The sequence below is a fragment of the Akebia trifoliata genome, chromosome 16, assembly GCF_017979445.1.
Source record: "Akebia trifoliata isolate Shusen 1 chromosome 16, ASM1797944v1, whole genome shotgun sequence".
Lineage (NCBI taxonomy): Eukaryota > Viridiplantae > Streptophyta > Magnoliopsida > Ranunculales > Lardizabalaceae > Akebia > Akebia trifoliata.
Window position 1 is genome coordinate 18453548 of NC_141390.1, and position 15546 is coordinate 18469093.

Genomic DNA, 15546 nt, shown 5'->3' on the forward strand with positions numbered 1-15546 from the left:
CTATTTTCTTGGCATTAATCTTTCAACGTTGGCATACATTTAGTTAATGAAAAGAAAATACAAAAAAAGGAATACAACGCAGTCAATCAAACATCATGGTGAGAAATGAAAAATGAGTCAAGGCGTTCTTCCAAAGCACGGATTCGGGCAACTTGACTCATCATTACCTTTTCGGCATCGGAAGCATCACGACTCACCAAATATGCTGCAAAGTCCTTAAAATGAGGACATTGGGCAAGCCGATCCCTCAACTCAGCGACTTCAGCTTGAAGCCTAGCCACTTCACCACTATCACTATATCCGGACTGGGCAAGGGCGGATGTCAGCCGAGCGATCTCTTTCTACATCTTCTTCTCGGATTTGAGCCAAATAGCTTGAATTCGACGATGATCAGTCTGAGACTCCTCAACTCGATCTCGGTAATAAAAAAGGATGAAACACCAGGGCGTGTTCAGGAAACTATCGACACCGAGGGTCTCCCAGATACGAGCTCTCAAATCCAATGCAAGTATGCCGGGAATTGGTGTGCTGCAAAGATGGGCTGACTCAGAACCTCAACTCGACCCTATTCCTTTACAAGTCGACTCAAAAGTGTAGTCGACAACGGACCAACCAACTCATTAAAATTCTCAGGGATAAGCACACCCTGGTCATAGCCAAATTGACGAAGAACCCGAAGTGGTACATAATGAATCACCCCTTGAAGACCAATCAAAACGAGAAAACAGGCACCATCAAATGCAATCACGGGAGACCCTCGAGGTTGGAAGGCCCCAACTCACCTCACTTCTTCATTATCAAGGTTGTCGATAAAAGAATACCATTCTTCTTTGCTATCCGAGATAAAGGGAGCAACTCGCATCGACATCATGAGTACAAGATCGGCATTAACACAAAATGGGCGATTAACCACTTCAGTCGAAGCCAGATGATCCATAAACCAAAGCTACAATAACATGAGCATTCTAAACTTTGGAAACTAACAAGTTCAGATTTAAATTTAAAATAAGCTAAGTTCAGAATTTACTTGCAGGAGTGGAACACACCTTCGGAAAACTCGATCACGACCGGAAGAGCAAGCCTTGAGAGATTGGAACATCTCACTCAAAAGTATTGGTGCCAACCGGCGTCCTTCCCGGACTTGTTGAATCACGTGAATAAGAGAAAGATCCATGATGTCTCCACCACCTGGAAATAGAAGTTGACTCACCACCATCAAAGTAAGAGCGTTAAAGTGAATCAACGGCTTCGAGTGATCCGTGAGGCGTTCAATCAAGAAGGATTTAGACATTGTCTTCAAAACTGATCCGCCATCCGGAATCTTCAAAAACTTGCGACTTATCCCCAAGAAGTCGGAAGCCTCACTTCAGAATCCATCACGCAATGGTGGAATCACAACAGGGCCCGATATCTCAAGCCCCAATAATACTTCAAACTCCTCAATGGTGGGAGTCATTTCGTACACCCCAAACCGAAAGACATTAAGCTCAGGAATCCAATATCCCAACACTACCTTGATTAAAACCCATTACAAAGGAACCTTGGGCAAAAAGAGAGTGAACCCCAACTTGTTCAAGCACCATCGAGCTCTATCATCATTATCTATGCTATCTATCCAACTACTCAATAAAGAATCAACAATATCATACCTTTTCAAGTTGGAAGAATAGAGGGCACCTCTTTGGAGCTTGAGAAAGAAGCTTTGAGGGAGAAGGAGAGTAAAATCGGCCAAGAGTGAAAAAGGGAAGTAAAAAAATGAAATGTACAAAAAGAAACAGAATCAGATGGAGGGGGAGCATCATCCCGGGCACTCTGAGTCTCTAGGATAGCTCTAGAAGAAGAACCGACCACTGCACTAGAGCCAGACACCCCGGAAGAAGGTAAACCGTACATCCGTAGTTGTCCCTCCGAATCCATGAAGAATAGCTCCGCGTCCAGGGTAGCATCTTGCTCCGTAGTGCCCGCGAGATCAGCACCGATGACAGCAGGTCCAGTGAAGAGGGAGGCCTGAAAATAAAACAGAACATATTAAAATACAGCAGCATATATAAGGAAATAAACAACTGGAATGCATATACTTACCCTAGGAGGTGTCGGAGGCCGTGCAGAGGTGCTCGCTCTGTCTCGGTGTCGATAGTAATCCTGAGAAGATCATGAGAAAATCAATCACAACAAGTGAAAAAGAGTGCTACGATCTACATAAGAATAGGAAAAAGAAACAAATAATGACATACCATCTCAGCCTGGAAACGAGACTCCCGCATGGCTGCCTCTAGCTCTAGCTCCTGGATACTAGCCGCCTGGGCCTCGAGACGAGCCTCCTGCTCTTCCAGCCGGGCAGCCTGTTCCTCCACCTCCACCCTAGAGGCCTTCCATCTGTTCTCCATCTCCATGGCCCTCACTGCCTGAGCCTCGATCACGTCGTAGCCCTCTCGAAGGTGACGAAGATCATCGGCCTGAGAACAAGAACACCAATCAAGTGAGATAAGGATATAATGGAATACAAAAATTATAAGGAAGAAAGACAGTGATAGAATGCATACCGTAATAGCGTGCTCCTAAAGAAGGACCCCTCCAATCTCAGTGATCCCAGCACGGGCAGTGACTGCAGGCATAATGCACCCAATAGAGGCTTTTCGGAACCATACCTGATAATCACCCCCTCTCACCAGTCCAGCAGCATCTACGCCCATCGCCTGGGCGAGATACTTGTCTAGAGTCATAGCCCCCGAGATAGGCTCAGGTGGAGCGATAGGGATGCGAAGGCTCCCGTCATGCTGGAAGAATAGACGCTCCCCCAAGTAAAATGTGTATCGCTGCTCGTCGATGAAGTAGGGGTAGCACTGTCGCCTGGTGTTACGCCTATAGGCATTCCTCACCTCCTGTCTTCCGCTGACAGTGCGGGGGAGGTTTCGAAGCGTAACCGAGAAGATCTGCAAAAGAGATAGTCAGACAACAGATACATGCAGTTTCAGAGTAAAACAAAAAAGAAAAGGTTCGAATACTCACGTCTTGGAGACAACATCTATCAATGTGGGCCCGGGCACTCCTAGGGCTACTCCGGATAGCCCTAGCGTCTCTAGTGGCCCAGAATGCACCCAACGGATTACCCTCATCGGGATGACGACGGGTAGGCAGGTACAAAGAAAAATACACATGAACAAAAATCTGGAAAAAGAAAGAAGGCATCAGACAACGAATGAGATATGGGAAAGGAATTGAAAAGAAACAAAAGATCCATTTTACCTCAATAAACTGCCAAAAGAAGCGTGTGGAGATCCCAGCTCCACGAGGGGCAGTGATCCCCTCAACGACCCGATCAAGTCCGGCCAAAATGGTACCATAAATGAGACTCCCCCAATTGAAGTCACCGATGTGATCGATATTGTGCATAACTGAGAGGAATGTGGTGGAAACTGAAGAATCATCTTTAAGAAGAAACAGTTGTCGATGAGGAGAAGGAAGCAAATACGAAAAATAATGTCGAAGTCTCTATCTCCAAATCGAGTTGATCTCTCTCGATAAGTGTGAGGGGCTCCATCCTCTTCCTCAATCAGTAACAGTCCCATCAACACCTCCGTGCTAATCCTGCCCTGCTTCCCCACCATAAAGGCAGGTACTCTAGTAAGACCCAACAACTCACCTACCTCCTGGACAGATAGCATAGTCAAGGATAGAACTTCTCCATCCATCACGATACCCGTAATCGCAACGAAATCCAAAGGCCTGATACCTATTTCCACCTCTGGCATATGGAATGAGTGAGTCGCTGGAAACCATCTCTCCACCATGGCTAGAAACAGGGGTCAATCCGCCTTGAAATACGGTATCTGCATGAAGGCTCCAAAGCCTACTGTAGCAAACTGTGTCCTGATGTCGTCAGAAAATAGGGCAGCAGTTGATAAAAAGGTGCTCCACCTCCCGCGAAAGCTGGCTGATGGGTAGGGGGTAGGAATGTCCAATCGAATAAGCATAAGACATGCCTCCCTAATCCTCGGAGAAGAGAGGTATCTGGAACCCTCTCACTTTCCTCCGCAGGGATCTCCACCCTGGGAACCTTTCTACCGACTCGCCGGCACCTACGGCCTTATCCGTTCGGCCTCGGCCACCACGTCGACCTCCACCACCACTGCCACTCAGTAGGTCCTCAGTTGGACCACTATGAGGAGAACTGGCCTCATCTGCCCCACTACCGGATGAAGAACCGGTCACTGAAGCTGAATCAGGCCTCCAGGAAGGCTATCTCGGCCAACCGTACTCTGTCGCCACCCCAAATCCCAAAGCAAAGTGAGCTTGGGTCCTGAGCCTCGCTTCATCCTCCTTGTCTGAAGAATGTCGCCATGTGATCAAACAACAATGCAAAAATCCTATGATCACACATCTCAATGAAGCTGTCTAGGTCAAACCTACCCAACTCAAACCCAGTCAAATCTGAGTCCACCTACCAAACCTAGTTAAATCCGAACCAGACCTACCCAACTCAGTCAAACCTAATCAACTCAAGCAAAACTTAGTTTTTAACTCAAATCAACTCAGTCAAACACAGTCCAATCAAGTCAAACCCAGTCAACCTAATCTGTCAATTCAGTCAAACCTACGCAATCTTGTCGAACCTGATCCATCTAAGTCAAAACCCATTAAACCTGGCCAACCTAAGCCAAAACTAGCCCAATTGAGTCAAATCTACCCAACTCGATCAAACCCAGTTGAATCTGAAGTCAAACATATTTAACTCAGCCAACTCAGTCAACCAAAAGGTCAAACTTAGTCAAACCCATCCCATCTAGGTCAAATCTAAGTCAAACCCATCCAACCAAAGTCAAACCTAGGTCAACTCGACCTAAAACCCAGTCAACTTGACCAACTCACCCAAAACCTATCCAACCCAACTCAACTCAGTGAACATGTCCAACTCAGCCAAATTCAGTCAACCCAAGGTCGAGTCAACCCTTAAATCCAATCAAAACCAATTAAACCCAGTCAACTCAAAGTCCAGCCAAAACCAGTTTAACCCGGTCAAACCCAATTCAACTAAACCCAGTCAACCTAGGCAACCCAATAAAACCCATTTAACTCACCAACCCAGTCAGCCCAGTCCAACTCATTTAGCCCAATCAGCCTAAGTCAACCCGATTAACCCAATTCACCCATTAAGTCTAGTCAATCCCAGTCAACTCAGTTAGCCAAAGTCAAACTCGGTCAACATAACCCATCTAAGTCAAACCCTGTCCAACTTAGTCCGACCCAGCCAAATCTGAGTGAAACCCTATCTGACCCAATCAATCTTATCAAATCAATCAACCCGTTCCACATCCAGCCTAACCCAACCAAACTAATCAAAGCCTAGTTCAACCAATTTCACCCCGCCAACCTATGACCATATCCATCATATCGAAATATCATTTAAAAGAAAGAAGATGTGGGGATACAAGCATGATGACAGACAATTCCAAACCAAGGCATGCTAAGAAAAGAGGAAGAAAAAGAATCGCCTCCTCTAAAGCCCTCTATTACCCACAACCCAATATACAACCCTTCGCTCCAAACTACCTAAAAAAACCAGTCCGAATCCCCATCCGAGCAATCCGTTAACAATCTCAAACCACCCCAACCACAAGCCAACCACCATACAAGTCGCAACAAACCACCATCATCCATTTCCTCAAGCCCCGACCAACTACTAAACTCCATCTATCAATCCACACCCACAAAATAGCCCCAACACCCCCACTAATTCCATGGACTAACAATACATACGCTCACATCCAATCAAAATGTGAAATAAAAATGATAAAACAGCAAAATAACAAGGAAAAGGGGCATCAAGCTACATCATTTTCGATTATAACAACATTCAAAAGATGGAAGACATGCACATGCACTCCAAAAATGCTCAAAAAGATTAAAAGAATATCACACGTGAAGTATACAAAGCAGAAATCAAAGAAGAGGTGACATGAAACAGTGATATAGACTATGTATGGATCAAATAAGCGAAAAAGAGAAAGAAGGATCAATTAAAATCTACCTCGATATAAATCACAATCCAAACAAGTTCTTCGAAGCTTTAAAACTTGTCTACGAACGGTCAAATGCGACACGCACGCCCGTTTACTCTCCCAAACAAACTCAAGGCACAAATCAACGAAAATGAGGAGAAAATAAAGAAAATGGGAGGGAAGTTAATGAGGAAACGAAGAGGCAAGAAGAGAATCGCCAAAAGTTGCCAAAGAGCAAGAAGAAACCAAAGAAACCGAGGAAGAAAGAGAAAATGGAGGGGCGCGAAGGCTTTATCGTTTGAAATTTGTACTGGTCCGTGTTATCAATACGGATGAAGCAAAATTTGATCTATCCGTATCGCCAACACGGATGAAGAGAGCTTGATTGGATCCGTGTCCCAGGCACGGATGAGACAAGAATAAGGCTATCCGTGTTTTAAACACGGGTTAAATCGCTCCAAATGCTATCCGTGCCTCAAGCACGGATCAGTAAAAATCAAAAAATCAAATAAAAATCAAAACAATTAAAAATCAAATAAAAATCCAAAAATCAAAAATCAAATAAAAAAATCTAAAAATCAAATCAAACAATAAAAAATCAAATAAAAATCGAAAAAAATCAAAAATCAAATAAAAATAAAAAAAAATCCAAAAAATCAAATCAAAAAATCAAATAATCAAATCAAAAAAATCAAAATCAAAATAAAAAATCAAATGAAAATCAAAAAAATCAAAAAAAAAAAATCAAAAACCCTTTTCAAGTTGAGCTTCACTCTGATTTGTCAAAACACGATCGAAGGAATAGTCGATTTTTAGAACTCATCAAATTTTCATCAAATCCAAGGTCTTACACGAGCTCCGCGCCATCGAGATTAAGGAATTAATAAGGTAACTCTGTTAGACCCCGTGCTTGAGTAACCATTTTTTACAAAAGTCATCAATTCAACCGGTAATTCAAAGTCGTATTTTACAAAATGCCGTCTGGCCCGTACAAATAGGGGTTTAGTCTATTCTTTGCAGTTCCTTGCACGTAATTCCTACAAAGAAGGGTAACTGTAGACACCCCAATTTGAACGGGCCCTCACTCGAAAGGGCTAAAAACAGCAATTTTCCAAATAATTTTGCCAATGGGCCTCGATGGCCCGAACCATCGAAATGTGACATTTTAGCCAAAATCCAAGCCTCTAACATCTCTCAATGGTTTAGTAGGTCCATCAAAAGGATTCGGCTATCTCCCTTCTACCCCGCTCCACTCAGAACATCGATTTTCGACAAAATAGGCCAACGGGCCTCTAAGACCCAAAACATTAAAAAGTGACAATTTCGATCCATCAAAGGGACCAGACTCATCCCACGTCATCCCAACCTTCGTCGCTCCACACTTATATCCACAAAAATAGATAAATTCTCCAACGGGCCCAAAAGGCCCAAATTGCCAAATACGTGGCATTTTTGATCAAATCAATAACTTCAAGGAAAATACAAAAAAAATAAAAATTAAAAAGGTGAGACTTGAGAGACCTCCTTTCATCTATCACCCACCACTCCGCCTCGAAATTCGCAAATACCCTAAACCCACCTAAGGCCCACAAGGCCTCAACTCTTTCCTAAATTCATTTCCAACCTACCCAACACAAAATTAATCTCATACCTTCTAAGCCCTAAAAACAACCTCCCTTCTCAAAATCAAAATCCAAGATAAGCCTTACCCAATCCAAAACAACCCACAAACCCTCCTAAACCCAAGCCCATACACATCAAGGCCCACAAAATCCCCCCATATACAACTCATTATCCAACCCATAACCTTAACCCATTATCCATCACCCACATCAACCAATCACCATCCCTACATCAAAGATGACACATGTCATCACCACTCTTCACCTCCCACATCTCATCACCCATCATCATTCTCTAAACAACTCATCTAACACATCACTTCCCTCTAAAATCACCTCAACCCATACCCTACCCTAACCTAACATATCCCCATCCTCTAACATCATCAACCACCCACACCTCAACCCATACCCTAATCCATCACCATTATCTAATATCATCAACCACCCACATCACCACCCATATCTCTACCCATCATCTTCCTTAAAACACTCCAATAAAATCACCTCAACCTGTACTTCTCTCATCATCAACTAACTAACCCATACTTCTCTCTCTAATCAAACAACCCACATCAACCAATCAACCAATCTCATCACCTCATCCTTTCATCATGATTGCACATGGCATCATCCCCTTTCTCCTCTCAAAAACCAATATACCCACCTCTTACACAACTCATCCTCCTAAATCTAAACACCTTACCTTTTCTATCAATCCAAAACTCAATCAAACACCTAATACCTTACACTCCATTCTCCCATCAACCATCACTCATCTCATCCCACCAAATACTCTACCCAAATGGATTTGGGTAAAATCCAAACCATTTGGGTTAAAACACAACTCATTTTCATCCTTTACACAAATACCCTCACTTGTATTCCAAATTTCAAACCTTTCACCTCTAAAACCCATGTCAGTATCATCATTTTCAAAATTTAACCCCATTATGCCCCCAAACCTCCTCCCAACTCCTGTAAATACCCCTCTCCTCACCCCAAAAATGATTACCAAGTCTCCCTAAGAAAAAAAAAAAACCTACTCTCTTTACTCCTTCTCACTAATTTCTCATATCATATTCTAAAAAACGAAAAACTTCACTCTCAACTCACTAAGGACTCAAAAGAACTCAAAAAGAAGAAATAAAAGAAAAAGAAGAAGAAGAAGAAGAAAAGAAGATCAAGGATACAAGGTGGGTGCAACCAACACCCCCCCATTTCTCTCTCTCTACCCTCTCCTTTTTCCTCTTCTATCACCCCCCTTTCATTTTATTTTAAATGGGTTGAATATGAATGGATCCCATGGCTAAAGGTCTAAAAGGGTCATTTCCATCAATGAAATGACCCTATGATCAAGCCAAAAATGAATCCCCATTGAGGGTACAAACACTTCCACGTGGTACTTTATTTTTCAATATTCTTTAAAATCAAAATTACCAAATTATGTTGAGGTTACTGCAACTTGACGGGGAGAAAAGGGTGCCTAACTCCTTCCCTTTTCTCCAACCGGGCCGCTTACCCGAATCCCTAGGTTTGATCAATCCCTATCCAACTTGAGTCACTACGTGCCAAAAATGACATTTTTTGGAAAATATACATCGGGTGACCATTCACACCCATTTATAATATGAATGGTGGCGACTCCAAACCATAGTAGATGTGACCGTCGTAATGACGAAAATCACGTGTCTACAACGTTAATAGTGATTTAGAGGGTTTGACAGAATTTTATAGGCCAGTTGGAGCTAAGTTCGAAAATCTCTATATAGAGATATACAATCCGGTTAGAGTTGTTCTTACTCGTCTCTATATCTTGTCTCTATTTTGGCATATTCTATCATTATAGAGGTGATTCTATAACCTAAATGAACTCCAAGGGGGGACCTCTAAATCACTATTCATGCCTCTAATTCACTATTCACATAATAAACTTGCTATTGGCCACCAAACTTTACTTCTCTCTCCCCAAGTTAAATATATAAAATTTGCTATTGGCAACTCAAATTTACTTATTACACCCTAAGTTAATTATTAAAAATAAAAAAGGAAAAATTATTATTGGTAACTCAACTTTACTTGTTACACCCCAATTTAAATATATATATATAAGAAAAAAAAATGAATATTCATGATAAAACTTATTTTTTATTGCAATTTTTTGTCAAATTTTTTCGAACAATTGATTAAATATGAGTCTTTAAATATTTAATAAAAAGAATTAAAAATGTTGAATAATAATAATTTAAAATAAATAAGGGATAGAAATTATATTTAAAACATATTTTTATTCAAAAAAGAAATTAAGAATGATATTTATGTAAAATGATAGGGATACAATTGGTATTTGTACAAGATACATAGTGAAATAGGGACCATCTCTATTTTTTTTTTGCTTCCTCCAATTCTAGAAATGTGAATCGTGTTTTAGAGGGGGTGTCAGAAATTAAGAGATCGGTTGGAGTTAGGTTCGAAGGTCTCTATCTCTAAATATAGAAATATAGAGACCGGTTGGAGTTGCTCTTAGCTCTTCAAATTTTGTAGTAACTTTGACCTATTCAACCTTGTCATTGATTCATTATTTTTCACTTGCCTTTAACCAATTGTAGAAAATCCTAGTCTTTTCTAAGCAAAATTCTATCATTTTACCCTTCAACAAACACCATATCTTTCCTTGAGGTTTGAAGGTTGATCTAGATAAAAGCTTCATGTTGAACTGAGAGTTAAAAATGACATTCAGAGCAGTGGAAGATGATTAGTTTTGAAAAGAGAAAGCAGGGCTTTTGAGTACGAGTTGAATATGAGGATATGAGTATTTTTCAACAAGGCTATTTAGATGATTGAGGTCAAGGGACGTTTGTCATCAGTTTCAAAATCCAGAGGTTATTTTCAAATATCACCAAAAAGTAGGGCTACGTCTAAATCACTCTTACTGCTTTTGAAAAAAATAAATTAGAAACCAACTATTTTCTCCATTTATCTTTAAAAAAAAAACAGTTTGTTTCTCACTTACTAGAGATTAGTGTTTCAACAGTTTGGTAACCATATTTTCCACATTAAAAATAAAATAAAATAATTTAACTTATTGTGTGATTTTATGTAAGAGTCCGAAGAATGAACACAATGTTAGTATGCAATTTGGTACATAGATAATGTTGCAAGGGCATAAAATCATAAATCTTTTTCATTGAGATACACAAGAAAAGATAGGTGATTCTATACCCTTACCACGTCACCCACATAACAGGACCGCTGCATTCATCATTATTCTTTATATTATAGGATTATAAATTTGAGATGTAGGGTAGTTGTAATCATATTTATATAATATAATAGTGTCGAAATATCACGGTCATCCAATGTGAATTGATTCTATTTTGTAACGTGTTTCATAAAAGTACTAGCTGATTGGTTGAGGTATTGAATGCTGATGTTGACAATCGTACATTATCATTTAATCTCAGTTCTAATATGCCGAGTCTTCGAAGGATGTATCGAATTATGCACAGGAAGGGAAGATGGGATAGTATGGATGGCAAGTAAAGATGGAAGATTCTCGATCAGTATGTTCATTTTATCGATCTTTAGGTATTAATGGAGATACATTCTTTCCTCATATCTCAATTTGGGATTCAAAAGTGTCAAAGTAAAGTTTCTTTCTTCACATGGATAGGGGTTCTAGGAAGGATTCAAACGATAAACTTTTTGATGCGGTGTAGTTGGTACAAGACGAATTGCTATGTGTAATGTATAAATAATGGAGAATTATCAGATCACCTTCTTTCTTCATTACAAATTCATCCATGCTATTTGGACTCATTTTTTTAAGTTGTATGGGGTACTAACCTGCTTGTCTAAAATAATGAGAGATCTCTTTTGGATATTTGTTTGACAGTGCAAAAAAGAAGTTGTGGAGTATCATACCATTCGCGCAATCTGTTAGGGGAGTGTGGTTTGAAAAAGATATAAAATAAACATATCATTGAGGAGAAACAAAAAAAATTACTCAGGTACAATTATTTTCATTTTGGGATTTATTTTTTATTGGTCAAAAGTCTATAAGAAATTTAGGGGGTCTGTTTTTTTAAGATTTTATGTATAACTAAGATGGGATTTGTTGTTCTATTGTGATTAGTGTCCATTTGTAAGGTCTTATATTAAGTTGGTCATCTCGATCGATCTGTCTCTGTTATATGAATGAAATATCATTTATCAAAAAAAAAAAAACCACTCCCACCCCTACACTCGAGCTTTGCCCATCACGTGTTAATCTACACGTGCAATAGTGCATACTCACCAAAGTTTTTTTTATGGGTAGTGGGATTTGAACTTGAGATCGAAGAAATAACTGATTCCTTCACCCCCAAGTCGGTATCATTCAGCCACCCTCTTTAAGTACATTCTCATTCAATAATAAATCACCATTACATTAAATAACATAAAATACTTTCTCCAATCAAACCAAAGAAAAAAAAAACAAACACACACATTTGGATAGAATGAATTATTCATAATTTTAGGTAAACTGTACTAAATGGGTTTTTTTTTTTGTTTTTTTTTTATTTTTTTGTTTTTAGTGTCGGCCACCACCACCAGCACCAAAACCACCTCCAGCTCCAAAGCCGCCTCCAGCTCCTAAACCACCTCCACCACCACCACCAAAACCACCTCCACCTCCAGCTCCACCAAGACCTCCACCAGCTCCACCACCAGCACCAAAACCGCCTCCGGCACCACCACCTAAACCTCCACCACCACCAGCTCCACCACCAAGTCCCCCACCTGCACCACCACCAAGTCCCCCACCTCCTCCTGCACCACCACCAAGTCCCCCACCTGCTCCACCACCAAGTCCACCTCCTCCTCCTGCACCACCACCAAGTCCCCCACCTGCTCCACCACCAAGTCCACCTCCTCCTCCTGCACCACCACCAAGTCCCCCACCTGCTCCACCACCAAGTCCACCTCCGCCACCTGCACCACCACCAAGTCCACCTCCTGCACCACCACCTAAGCCTCCACCTGCTCCTGCACCTCCACCTAAGCCTCCACCTCCTCCTGCACCACCACCAAGTCCACCTCCACCTCCTGCACCACCACCTAGGCCTCCTCCTCCACCTGCACCGCCTCCAAGTCCACCTCCTGCACCACCTCCAAGTCCTCCTCCTCCTCCTGCACCACCTCCAAGTCCACCTCCTGCACCTCCTCCTGCACCACCACCAAGTCCACCTCCTCCTCCTGCACCTCCACCAAGTCCACCTCCTGCTCCTGCACCTCCACCCAAGCCTCCTCCTCCGCCTGCACCACCACCAAGGCCTCCTCCTCCTCCTAGACCACCTCCTGCACCACCACCAAGTCCTCCCCCTAAACCTCCACCCTTACCAAACCTACGATGTCGATAAATTCCATTCCCTAAACCACCACGACGTCCAAAATAGTGCTTATCATCACTAACACTACCCTTAACATCATTACCAACAACAATGTCGTTCACAAGAAAAACTACAAGAACAAAAACAGCAACACAACGACCAAAGCTCATCTTACCTAAAACAAGAAAACAGAGTTGAAGAAGATGAGTGTTTTGTTTAAGGATATATGAACCACAACAATGGTGGTGTAAGGTATTTATAGGAGAAGAATAATAGCTTTTATTACACAATTCCTCTCACCGACTACAAGCATAAAATGAATTTGATCTCATCTGTTAATGGCCCGAATTTAATTCTCAACTGCCCATCAATCGAACTATCAAGAGTGAATTGTGTGTGTTTGTTGTGTGCTAGTACTGTTTTGACTAAAGAGTTCTTGAACTCTATCCATTAAATACAGAATCAAATGGATCCAGTTGGCAGATGACAACAACAGTGGTGTTGAAGCTTCCTCTTTAACCAAGTAACGTGTTCTCATTCAATGCTCTCTGTGCTCCCATAAACAATTCACAACTAGAAGTGCGCGTAGTTTTAAAACACCTCAAAACATGCCTGAGTTGACTCATATAGCATGAATTTCCCAGAACCCATTTACTAACCCTAGTCAATTTAGCAAGTACCAAATTTGAGCTAAAAAATATCAAAACTAATTTTATTTTGGAACGGACTAGTTGCACACCAACTTTGAAAAAGAATCTTTTTTTATTTTATTGTTTATAATCTCTATTGTAACCTACTAGTTGCACCATTATTGGTAAAATTAAAATTTCGGATTTTTCACCTTCTTGAGACTTTGTCTTCTCTGTGAATTGTAAACATGCTTATTATACGATCAAGTATTTCTTACAAAAATTATTGAACTAAAAATAATTTATGTGAGCATGATTGAAGAAGAAGAAAAAAAGAACCAAAGGAGTGCAATATTTTCATTTTAATTTTGAGTGCAATAATCCAAAGAGTCAAGATCCCATATGGTGTCTTGTTTCTATAGATACAAATGGTATCTATGTGGCACAATTTGACCGCGTGAACAACTTGATTTGGAGTCCAAGGTGTTTTAAACACCAACTAAAGCATGCCACATACACACCTAACCTATTTTATAAGATGGGACATCGTATTGGATCCTGAGTTTAGTCCAAAAGGAAAGTAAATGGAAAGTTTTAAGTGATGAAGTGCAATTGACAATGGGTGGTGTGCAACTAGTTGATCCCTTTTATCTTATAATAATTGAGAATCACGCTAAACTGACTAAAAAAAGCCTCTCAACTAACATGGAATGTGCATAAAACCATTGAATTTTGTGCTTATGATACAAGAGGGAAAAGAGTCGTGATAAACTTCTAAAAAAAATAAACAACTCAACTGTTGTGGCATGTGCACAAAATCATAGGTTTTTCCTTGAGATACACAAGGGAAAAAATCTATGGTTTTGTGCACATTCTACGTCGATGTATTCGAGTCATGTTATTATTATTTTAATATATATTAGTGGCCTCAAGCCCGAATAAAGAAGCGTTCCATTAGGTAGCTAGATGGTATCAGGTTTTAAATCTTGTTTGAGACTGAGACAACTCGTCCAATTTGTTTTGGTATTATCCACCAACAAGACAGATAGACAAGTCATCTCAAACCTGATGCGTTTCTCAAAATTCCGTCCATGGTTAAACTAGATGACTCGAACAAATCGAAAGACTAGACATCCAAACAAATTTTAAAACCATGGTTGTTGTAGAAACTTTGCTAATTCTTAATATGAAATATGAGCCTCTTTTCATTTCAATTCATGCCAAGGCTTTCTAGAAGGCGACACAGTGAAGGAGAGCTTGGTTGCAGTGGAAAATAATGCATTACAACGGTTCCTATAAGAAGTAGGCAACGGTTCTCAAATTAGACTGGTTGAGTAGAAGTAAAGAACTTAGTCCATGAGTGTAAATTTTTCTCATCACATTGACCCCTGCTTAGTACACTACAAATCATTTGGATTTGCAATTGAGTTTCACTGAAAATGTTTTATGATGGAAAATTTACAATTGCTTGGTAAACCATAAAGAAATCTTTTGTGAAATTACTTCTTGTGTTTTGTTGCAATGCAAAAATTTTGTAATGATTTTTTTTTGTTAAAACTAGGAGGTGGCATGTGCAAACACACATGTATCTAAAGGGTATAATTGTAATTTAAAATATTAATTAAAGGGTGATTTTGAAGATTATATAGTAAAAATGACATTTTCATAATTTTGAAAACTAATCAATATGATTTTAACGTCTTGGGATTGTAATTTTCTTGATTTTGACCAAAATGATCCTGATTATATTAATTATATGAAATTTGAATATTAAAGTAGAGGCATTTTTGAAATCCCAATTTTGATGCTAAATCATCATTATAATAGTAAAGATGATTTAGACATGGCCCTTCACTTTTTGATGAATATTTTATGGCTCCCCTATGTTTTGAAACTGATGACATGTGTCTCTTGATCTCAATCT

The 15546-nt window shown here is 40.3% G+C and overlaps 1 protein-coding gene across 2 annotated transcripts in view; it reads right to left on the minus strand.

Annotated features, from left to right (window-relative positions):
• The window catches only part of LOC147382711 (uncharacterized), a 58886-nt gene extending 45339 nt beyond the window's left edge, over nt 1–13547 (minus strand). Inside the window, exons 1-2 of one of the 2 annotated variants that reach the window (XM_086428233.1) lie at nt 13280–13547; nt 12479–13168 (exon numbers count right to left, since the gene is read on the minus strand). In XM_086428233.1, coding sequence (XP_086284359.1) covers nt 12479–13163 — 685 coding nt within the window. In that variant the 5' untranslated portion in view covers nt 13164–13168; nt 13280–13547. Of the gene's footprint in view, nt 1–12478 lie in introns of both variants that reach the window. The other variant, XM_086428234.1, reaches the window with a different exon arrangement.
• Nucleotides 13548–15546: the final 1999 nt, after the last annotated feature.